The sequence below is a fragment of the Microtus ochrogaster genome, chromosome 21 (genome assembly GCF_000317375.1).
Source record: "Microtus ochrogaster isolate Prairie Vole_2 chromosome 21, MicOch1.0, whole genome shotgun sequence".
In the NCBI taxonomy this organism is placed as follows: Eukaryota; Metazoa; Chordata; class Mammalia; order Rodentia; family Cricetidae; genus Microtus; species Microtus ochrogaster.
The window spans coordinates 25,408,295-25,418,348 of record NC_022022.1 but is presented as its reverse complement, the minus strand read 5'-3'; the positions used below and the strand labels follow the sequence as shown (position 1 = coordinate 25,418,348).

The 10,054-nt window shown below is 42.8% G+C and overlaps 1 protein-coding gene across 1 annotated transcript; it reads left to right on the top strand.

Moving 5' to 3' along the window:
• Positions 1-883: 883 nt before the first annotated feature.
• On the top strand, positions 884-7,957 carry Gar1 (GAR1 ribonucleoprotein). The gene is made up of 7 exons (XM_005357273.3): positions 884-1,115; positions 1,353-1,578; positions 2,944-3,098; positions 3,553-3,612; positions 6,006-6,156; positions 7,249-7,317; positions 7,654-7,957. Exons 2-7 carry the CDS (start codon positions 1,365-1,367, stop codon positions 7,665-7,667), a joined length of 663 nt encoding a protein of 220 aa, XP_005357330.1. The 5' UTR covers positions 884-1,115; positions 1,353-1,364; the 3' UTR covers positions 7,668-7,957.
• Positions 7,958-10,054: the final 2,097 nt, after the last annotated feature.

Here is a 10,054-nt window from a genome sequence, read left to right as displayed (position 1 = left end):
TTTTGTGCATGGTGATAGATATGGATCTATTTTCATTCTTCTACAGGTTGACATCCAGTTTTGCCAGCACAATTTGTTGAAGATGCTCTCTTTTCTCCATTGTATACTTTTAGCTCCTTTATCGAAAAGCAGGTGTTCATAGGTTTGTCTTACAAAGAACTTTGAAAGTTTTATTCACAATAACCCTCTGATATGGGGATCAATCTTTGCCTTCTTTCAAAGAAAAGGTGATATTGTCAAATATCGAGATGTTTCAGACAATCCAGAGATAAAACAAGTCAATCAAATTTAATAACTAGAGGTCACTTCATTTATTATGCTTTAGTGGTACAGGGAAACTGAGGTCAGAGGTGATAAGGTCAAGGAGAAGAAAGGTGAGGTGTATCTATAGATTGGTACACAGCCTGTCGGTGTTCAAAACATTTGATGAATGAATAAACTATCTGGGACTAAATATTAAAAGATTAAATGCTAAAACATTAAAAATTAAAACCTTTCTATCAGATCATACACCTTTTCCTATTTTAATAATAACAAAAGACAAAACATAATATAGCACACAGAGTTACATAGGTGGGGGGGGGCGGGAAGGTAAGAAACTTCAAAGATCTCATTTGGCGGTGGCAGGATCTGAAGTGCCCCCGGCCGGACCAGGACGGAGCTCCGCTCAAACTGAGTTGCGGCCACCTTCTGCGGAGCTGAGTCAGGTCGGGATCTTCTCGCAGCCCGTGAAGAGACGGGAACCAATTACAGCCAAACCAGCCTGTCGAAGGACAGAACGCCTCACTAGTTACTCACCGTAACGATTCAGACGCCCCGCTGTCTCCAAGGGCAACGAGAGACCTCACTTCCTGAAACGTCTCGTACAGAGGGCGCTGCTATTCTATGTCACTTCCGCTCCCCGGGCTTTGCGGATCTGGGGAAGGTGAGGTTGGACAGCATTGTTTCTCTTCCGGCGCTGTACACTGTTTTAGAGAAGGCGTTAGGATCGCTGCCAGACCAGGCCTTCGCGTTTCTGGTCAGGTAGTACCGGTACGGTGGCCGAGGAGGTTTGAGCGCGCCGGAAGTCGTCCTCGGCGCTCGCGCCTGTCTGGGCTACAGACGCACGTGGCGCGGTGAGTGCTGCGGGGACGAATGTGGGAAGGAGCGGGCGGGGATGTGGCGGCGAGGCTTGGGCCCCGGGGCTGGGGCGAAGACACACCCCTGTCTCCGCGCTCCTCACTGGCTCTGTGGCGGGTGACGGGGCTGCGTTTCTGCCGTCCTCTTTTTGGGGTCCTGAGTGACGCTGCGGGGGCCAGATGAATGCTCAGAGCCCGCAGTGACCAGAGGGAGCGGACCTTCTCTCTCCCCAGGCCGGAGAGAACATGTCTTTCCGAGGAGGAGGAGGTCGCGGAGGCTTTAATCGCGGAGGCGGAGGCGGCGGCTTCAACCGTGGCGGCGGCGGTAACAACAACCACTTCCGAGGGGGCGGTGGCGGCGGCAATTTTAGAGGCGGCGGCCGAGGAGGGTTTGGACGAGGGGGCGGTCGTGGAGGCTTTAATAAATTCCAAGATCAAGGACCTCCAGAACATGTCGTCTGTAAGTCGTCTTCAGAGCTTAATCTCCTCTGCAGTGGGAGTGGAGTCGGGTGGGGTTTATGTGACTAGCAAGTTTGATGGTAGTCTCCGAAAGGGCACACTGACTTAGCATCCTACCGGAGCTATGAGGAAGCGATCATGAGAACTGAAGTAGTGCGGTGGTGAACTTGAGTTTGGACTGAAAACACGAGAATTAGACATTATTTAGTGGATAGCCCGTTCTAAAAGAGAGGAAAGAGTTTGGGATTAAGTTTCTTTGCTGTGATCCCTAGTGATACAATTGAAATCCAAAGCCAGGTTTTTTAGCCTCCCTAGTCTGCGCTGTTCGTTACCAAAAAGCAAGGGAAATTTGCTTTGGAGAAAGCAAGGAAAATGCCTACCTAAAGTAATTTTGAATAATTATCCGGGAGGTGGGTCTTGGGAAGTAAGAGGAAAGAGAGGGGTGGATCTGTATGTGTGATTGGTTTGCTGGACAGAGTGGCTAAAAGTCAAGGGGTGTTGTAGTAAGCCATAGAGGAGATACTGGCAGCCTTATGTTCAATATAAGGTGACATGAAGAAAAAGTGGAAGGGTAGGAGATGTGGCCAACCTTTTGACATTTCAGCATGGCAGTGTCATCTGTGAAGTTCATACCCCAGAAACATGCAGCCTGATTAGCATACACTCACACACAAACTCCCTTACACAACCCTGCAAAATCGTGTTTTAAGTGAGTGTACCATTTTGTGATGGGCCACGTTCATAGCTCTTCATAGCTGACCTGAAGTCCGTACATTTGGCGGATGGATGGAAAAGAAGTTTCAAAGGAAACATAATAAGTAGGACTTGCAATACCGGGAATGAAAGGTTCTAGTTGTTAAGGATGGGGAGTGATTTTTGTAAATACAGTGTTTAATTCTAGGTTATAGAAACAATGGTAATTATTTTGTAATTCCTGAAAAGGATAATCATTGGAAGAAGTGGTAAAAATAATGAGTTCTAAGGAAGAAGGGGACAATCAACAAAAACAGGTTGATTGATGTTTATAGGTTGGGGAAAAGAAAGGATAGTCAGTGGACTACATTGTTTTCATTGTGAAAACCATGGCAGGGTGACAGTCTTAAGTTGGGTGATCTCCATGTCCCAGGCATCTCATTTGTTCTGGTTAACCATGTATTAGGGTGGCTGCAGTGAGATGTGGCTAGCTTCATGTACAAGGGCACAGAGAGAAGGGGAGTCTCTAAGAGGTTCCCCAGTAATGGTGTGCTAACTTAGGACCACGGTGTTGATAACCAAGCTTTGCCTTGGAGGTGAGATGTGGGAAAAGACCAAGTGGTCAGCAAGTTGATCCGTGTCTGAAATGGGCCCATGTCTGTTTTCTTTTCAGTGTTAGGCGAGTTTATGCATCCCTGTGAAGATGACATCGTTTGTAAATGTACCACAGAGGAGAACAAGGTGCCATACTTCAATGCTCCTGTGTTTTTAGAAAACAAAGAACAGATTGGGAAAGTGGATGAGATATTTGGACAACTTAGAGATTTTGTATCCTTTCTAATGGGCTGAGCCAGTGATCTCATCCAGGAATTATTGTCCCTCCCCTCCCCAGCCAGGTAAGTATCAGCTAAAGCAAACTCACTGCTTCGTTTAGTAGATAGCAATGCTACAGGTGGACCATAAGGAGGACTGTAGGAGAGAATGCCTTCACCCACTGACTTTATGGAAAGTTCTAGAAATGGAGGCCGTTTGGATACAAGCCGCAGGATTGTATTTGCTCTGCTGCTGCTTTACAGATTATGGCGCCACTAGACTATCATGATAGGAGTGGGAGGTACTGTTTTTTTTTTTTTTTAAAAATTATGGTTTTTAAAGGAAATATCATTTCCTCTTGGAAGTTTCTTGATTTCTTATAGCCAGGCATTCTTTTTAAAATGCTTAAACTCAAAAATTTATTATCCTTTTACAACTTTCTTACTTGTTCCTTAATTATAATTAATAGTATTTTTCAGTCAAACTATCAGAAAACATGAAGGCATCGTCCTTTAAAAAGCTCCAGAAGGTGAGTCAAACTCATAATTAAAATTCTTAGATTCGGAGGGGAATGGTGCATGCTTTAGGGATAGTCTTAGGGGAGGCAGTTACGGCTCCTGCACTGTGCTGCAGTGGGGCTCTGCAGCTGGTGTGTAGTAACACAGGCATTGAGTCTACGTTCCTGCAATTGTCTTCTGTGGCCCTGGTTGGCTGGGACCTCACTTGTTGAGATTAGGTTGGCTTCTGATCTGATGTGCTCTTCCTGCCTTCACCTCTGAGTCCTGGGATTACAGGTATGGGCTTTCACACCTCTAAACTTGCTAGTCTTGAAAAGTAATGATTTAGCCAGGCATGGTGTTGCAAGCCAGTAGTCCCAGCACTTGGAGCCAGAGAGGCAGGAGGGTAGTTGCTTTGAGTCTAGCTTAAGCTACGTATTGAATTCCAGGCCATCTTGAGATACTTAGCAATCATCTGTCTCAAAAGCATATAAGTTACTTGATAGATGGAGATAGATACTAAAAGGTTCCATAGGTATTTCGTTAACATGTTATATTCTGTTTAAAAAAAATTAAATGGTTGCCATGAAACTCTGTAGTGGGGCCATATTTAATTCTAGCCTTCCTTGAGGTGGTACTTTTGAAACTGAAAGCTCAGAATTAACCAGGAAAGATTGTTACATCTCAGATACCTGAGGACAGCTCTTAAGATGTCATCCTTTTAGGCCCCCTTCTTATAAATTAGACCCAGTTGCCCTTAAGTAGCATCCACCGTGCAGTTTCAAGAAAGAAGCTAGAGAATTTTGATGTGGTTAGGCCAGTACTTACACACTGAGCTAGCAACAGCAGAAGGTGGGTTCTGCATAGAGAAAACTGGAGCATCAGGATGGTAAACTGCAGAAGGCTCTGATGGGTATAGACCGTTTAGTGTGGGTGGGGAAGGTTCTTGAATTAAAAGGCTGGTGAGATAGGAAGGAGCTTGATAAGCTATGAGACAGAGATTAGGTTTTAGTTTTAGCATTGTTTCTAAATAATAGGGTGAGCTTGATCTTTACGTTTGTCCTTAAAAGAACACTGGCGAAACCGAAAAGCCCATTGGAAAGGGGTCAGCACTCTTAGAAAGGGCCAGCCATGTAGGCTGTACAAAGCCAGGGATGCTGTGGGCTAGATGTAGAGTCCACGAAAATGAGAAGAGGCTGCGGGGATGTGAACATACAGAAAAAATCAGTGGGACTTGGTAATAACTCAACCAACCATTTTTTAGAAGTTTGATTTTGACATCTTTGTGGGTTATGATCCCACTTACTGACTTGGGCAGCATTGGAGAACATAGGTTGAGGTAGGATGGTGAATTTCATTTGGGGCACAATGAGATAGTCAAAAGATGAGGACTTCACAGTGCTGGAGTATAAATAAAACTGGGAAGTTGTTGATATACAGACATAGGCTATGAAGAGTGGAAGCAGTAGAGTTCTCATGAGAGCCTCAGGCCCCATCCCAAATTTAAATGTCTTAGTGCAGGCTGACACAGTTGCAAGGAAAGGGGAGGGGCACATGCATGCTGTACACACAGTCCCTAAAGTAGAATAGTTTTCCGGGGGGTGCACGTAGCACTCAGTGGGTTTAGGAATAGCGTGGTAGTCGGGTGTCAAAGAGCTGGGGGAGTGGTGGTTCCAGAAGCCAGGTCAGAACAGGAAATTAGGTGGAGACAGTGACTTGCTGATAGCAAGTGGCACTGATTGTAGATAGGTCTGAAAGGGGTGTTTGGAGCTGAAGAGCCTAGAGAGAAACAGTGCTGAGGGCTTCTCATGGCTGTGTGACTTGAAAATAGAAAGTTACCTTAGAGACCCTTGAAGCCATGCTGATCCCTGCCTTTCTTACTGCAAGATTACTTGAGGATTTCTATAGTGATATAAGCCCTCTAATCCCCATCCCTTGTTTTCTATTTTGTTTCCAGTCTACTGGTGTTTTGGAGTTCAGGTTCTCCTTAGCCAGCCTAGGTTGTTACAAAGTCTAAAGATAGCATTTTGACCTAATTGTACTTTCTGTGATGGAGTTAATTCAGTAACAGTTAGTCACACAGAGCACTGGACACATTGAATATCCTGACATATCTCATGAACTTAAATTTAATCCCATGTCAAGTCTGATCATTTTTTTTCTTGTCAGCTCTCTTAAATGAATATGTAGATTTTTGGAGACATGTATCACTAAAAATGAGATTGAATTGACTTTTGTATGTATACAATCTAAAGCACTGATTTATGTATCTTATGATCTCCATGGAACTTTATAATTGGCACTACATTTTTATACATAAGAAAACTAGGTAATTAGAGGGGTGGGGGAAGTCCTTGCTCAGAGTGTGTATGGGATTTGAACCTAAGTAGGCTGGGCTATCTAACTGCTACTGTTCAACTTTCAGTTTTATATAGATCCGTATAAGCTGCTGCCATTGCAGAGGTTTCTACCTCGTCCTCCTGGCGAGAAAGGACCTCCCAGAGGTGGAGGTGCTGGTGGCAGGGGAGGTCGAGGAGGAGGAAGAGGAGGTGGTGGCCGAGGTGGTGGAAGAGGTGGTAAGTTATTGTGGGGTTTCTAATGAGGATTGATTTATACAGTACACTTTAGTTTAGCATGTAACCAGACTTCCCTTACCTTTATTTTTCTTACATATTGCCCATATTGTTTCCACAGATTCAACAGAGGAAAAAATTTAATTTTACCTTTGCAAGATTTCAGACCCTTGGATTATTCTTGTTTTAATAGAGATTTTAATTGAGACTGTCACCCATTGCTTAATAAGAGATTCATTCTGAGAAATGCAGTGTGGGCAGTTTCACTATGTACACTTAGACAGATCCTCATGTAGAGCGTGATTGTGATCACTCAGCATGGCTTCTTAGTGCAGTGGAGGGTTGTGAGGTAGAGGCTAATGCTGGTGAAATGGGGGCAGGCTGCTTTATGATTAGCTTCTTGCGAAAGGAATGTACTGAAGAGTCACGGTGTAAAGGGAAGTAAATACACAAACCGGTAGCAGTTGTTTTTAACCACTGTCAGGCATTGGCTGCTGGACACAGCTAAATGTGCTGTGCTCTTAGGTGACTAGGCTTACATGTTCCAACAGTCCTGTGAGTGTGGGAGCCATGTCTTGCTCTACAATGTGAAAAAGTAGGGTTTTCTAGGTCCGTTATTATTTTAGGAGGCTTATATGTTATGCATGAAGCGCTATTTTGTATTTTATGTATAAAAATTTCCTAACCAATTGTAGTTTCTTAGTTATCAATGAGTATTTTGATTTTATATGCCAAGGGCTACCCTTATGTCTACTAATGTCTAAGCATATTCTTTAAATTTTTCTAGCAAGTTTTCCAATGACCTTCATGTGCATGCTCTAGCATGCATACATGCACATACATGTACATATATACACATACATACACATGCAGAAAATACATGTGATGTGGAAAACAGGAAAGGTGGTGATCTTGAGTTAACCCTACTGCTCCACTTGGGAAACTGCTATTTCTTTACCTTTATCTTTTAAAAGTTACTGTAAAACACAATAGATGAACCTGTATTTAGTCTTTATGATTATAGGAATGGCACAACTTTTACAGCTTATCAGAAAATGAGAAGCATCATTATTTAACAAGTATTTTCTTTTTAAGGTGGCTTTAGAGGTGGAAGAGGTGGAGGTGGGGGCTTCAGAGGAGGAAGAGGAGGTGGTGGATTCCGAGGTGAGTATGAGGAAGATGCCTTTAAATAACTGGATTTGTAGATCGATGCTGTCTGTTCGTTTCCTTCCGTTTAGGTTTATTTCTCTTCCCAACAAGTATGGCAAACACTGGGATGTTCTTGGCTTTAGCTTAATTTATGGCTCCACTCTCTACCATTACTTACTAATTTCTCACCAAATTACTTTGTTATGTTAATCATTCAAAAACAAAAAATATATAATATGAATGGCAGTTGTATTTGGTAATGTAAATTTATCAAACATTGTAGGAACTCCTGTTGAAGTTGAATTTGGGTATTAGCGCTGTAACAAGCCTTCTTGATTTTCCTTTAATCAGGAAGAGGACATTAGATGTGGCAGTTGGCAGACCTCACATCTTCTGTTTTTTCTGCGTGATCTTCTGCTGTGATTGAAGTCTGTCTGGAGTCTTGAGGATGCCGCTCTGTCAGTGGAGCTGAATCGTCTGTCAGCACTGGATAGAAACAAGTGGGGCAGAACAGTTGTTTGTGCCCAGAAAAAGCATGAAGACCCCGCTTTGTGCAGTACCTGGGACTTAAGCCTGGTGGGTGCTTAAGGAACAACAGGACTTCTCCTCTGAAGCATACTTTGAGTTTTTTAAATAAAATTTTTTATTTCTTTAACTTACTGTTTATTGATCGAAACCTATTTGTTGAAATTTGGAAGAACAAGCAAAGCTTAAACCCATTGAATTACAGATAGAAAAGGTAGGGTGGGTGAGTTTTGTTTAAAAATACTCTGATTCTAAAAGGTACCAGATAAGCTCAATTGAACACCCCCTTCTCACCCCCCACCCACAAGTCAGGCAGTTGGAACAGCACTTTAAAATCACTCAGACGTGAGCTCCTCCTTCAGAACGCCTTTTGGATAGGGGCAGAACAGCAGCCTTTGCTGTTCTTCACTTTTGTGTTTTATAATACGCAGATTAAAGCTGTTTCAGTAACTATAGTTAAGAATTATTTTAAAATTTTTATTTTGAGTCTATTAAGATTTGAGTAGCTCTGTTCATGTGAAAACTATAGTTCAAGAAATTTAGGAATAGAAATTTAAATATGGGTCACTACAGACAGGTTTTTGAAAATAAAATTTTTAATGAAAAGTTACCTTTATTTTGAAAATATTTGACTACCTATTACATTTTTCAAATCCTGGGTTAGGGATGCTATACATGAAATTGGCTTGAAATTGGCTTTGATTGCCGTTGCTAGTGTGTTGTCAGAAATTAAGCACCACAGCAAGTGAAGGTGCCTCAGTATGGAACCGAGTGCCAGCAAACAAGCCTGCCTCAGTATGAAACTATGTGCCAGCAAACAAGCCTTTCTCAGTATGGAACCAAGTGCCAGCAAACAAGCCTGCCTCAGTATAGAACTGTGTGCCAGCAAGCAAGTCTGTCTCAGTATGGAACTGAGTGCCAGCAAGCAAGCCTGCCTCAGTATGGAACCATGTGCCTGCTGTAGGTTCTTTTTTTTTTTTTTGGTTTTTCGAGACAGGGTTTCTCTGTGGTTTTGGAGCCTGTCCTGGAACTATCTTTTGTAGACCAGGCTGGTCTCGAACTCACAAAGATCTGCCTCCTGAGTGCTGGGATTAAAGGCGTGCGCCACCACCGCCCGGCTTTTTTTTTTTTTTTTTTGGCATCTGTAGGTTCTGTTACTCCCTTGTTGGTTTCTTCTCAGGTCTGTTTTAGCATGAGTTACTTATTCTTAAGTGCTTGTTTTAGCAGTGTGAAATTGTGTTTTTGTGTCTAAGTTCTGCCTTTTTGTTAATGGAATCGCAGTGCTATAAATACATAGGCGAAAGCAAAGGCCTGGTGGCAGAAGCAGGTGAGCGCTCACATCTTTATCTGCCAGTGGGAATGGCATGGACTTTTGAAAGCTGGAAGCTGGCTTCCAGGATACACGGCTCCTAATCCTTCCCCAGTAGTTTCACTGCTAGGGACAAAGTATTCAAACATGAACCTAAAGGAACCATTCTCGTCCACTTGATCAGTTTGTGAAGGGCATGAACACCCAAGGATGGACGCAACATCAGCAAGAGTCATGAACATGGCAAAGGTGACAGGATTGTAGAGACTGTATACAAACCTGGAGAATACACACTTTTTAAAATTAGTTTGAGACATAACTCATATCCCAGACTGACCTCAAATTCTGTATACCCAGTGCTGGGGGCTTGTAGAATGCAGTGCCACGCGCAGTGAAACTTCTCTTTTTACCTTACGTGAACAATTAAGTGGTTAAGCATTCATTTCTGTATCTCACCCTTGCTGTTTTGTGTGGGTTTTTGTTGAAATATTTCAGTTCAAATCGAATTCAAGTTGACCTCACCTGAACTTTTGGAGATTTACATGATAGGTTTACATTCAGTTATTAAAAATAAGTACTGTTTAATCACTTTAAAAATTCAAATACTGGTCAGCCAACCCAACCTGTTCCTTAGACAGAACCCTGCAACAGAAAGGCCCTCCAGTGAAGTGGTGATGAGCAAGTGCAGCCCTCTAGTGGTTCTGTTTCATGCTGCATGGAATTTGGTGACATTTGAGCCTTGCTTTGAAGCTCTAAAAGTAACTGAGATACCTATACCCCTTTACCATAGCAATGCATACTCATACTAGGTTTTTATGGGACAGTATAGACAATTAGGATTATCCTGTACTTGATAAGCTGAGTGGTTGACTAAATAGTGTGAACTCAGGCATGCTAAATCGTGGGAGAAGTAACTGA

Excerpts from the sequence above, each read along its gene's own strand:
- Gar1 (XM_005357273.3), top strand. The coding sequence starts at position 1,365 with ATGTCTTTCCGAGGAGGAGGAGGTCGCGGAGGCTTTAATCGCGGAGGC. Across the intron at positions 1,579-2,943 it reads ACCTCCAGAACATGTCGTCT|TGTTAGGCGAGTTTATGCAT; the intron begins GTAAGTCGTCTT and ends TTTTCTTTTCAG. Across the intron at positions 3,099-3,552 it reads TTGGACAACTTAGAGATTTT|TATTTTTCAGTCAAACTATC; the intron begins GTATCCTTTCTA and ends TATAATTAATAG.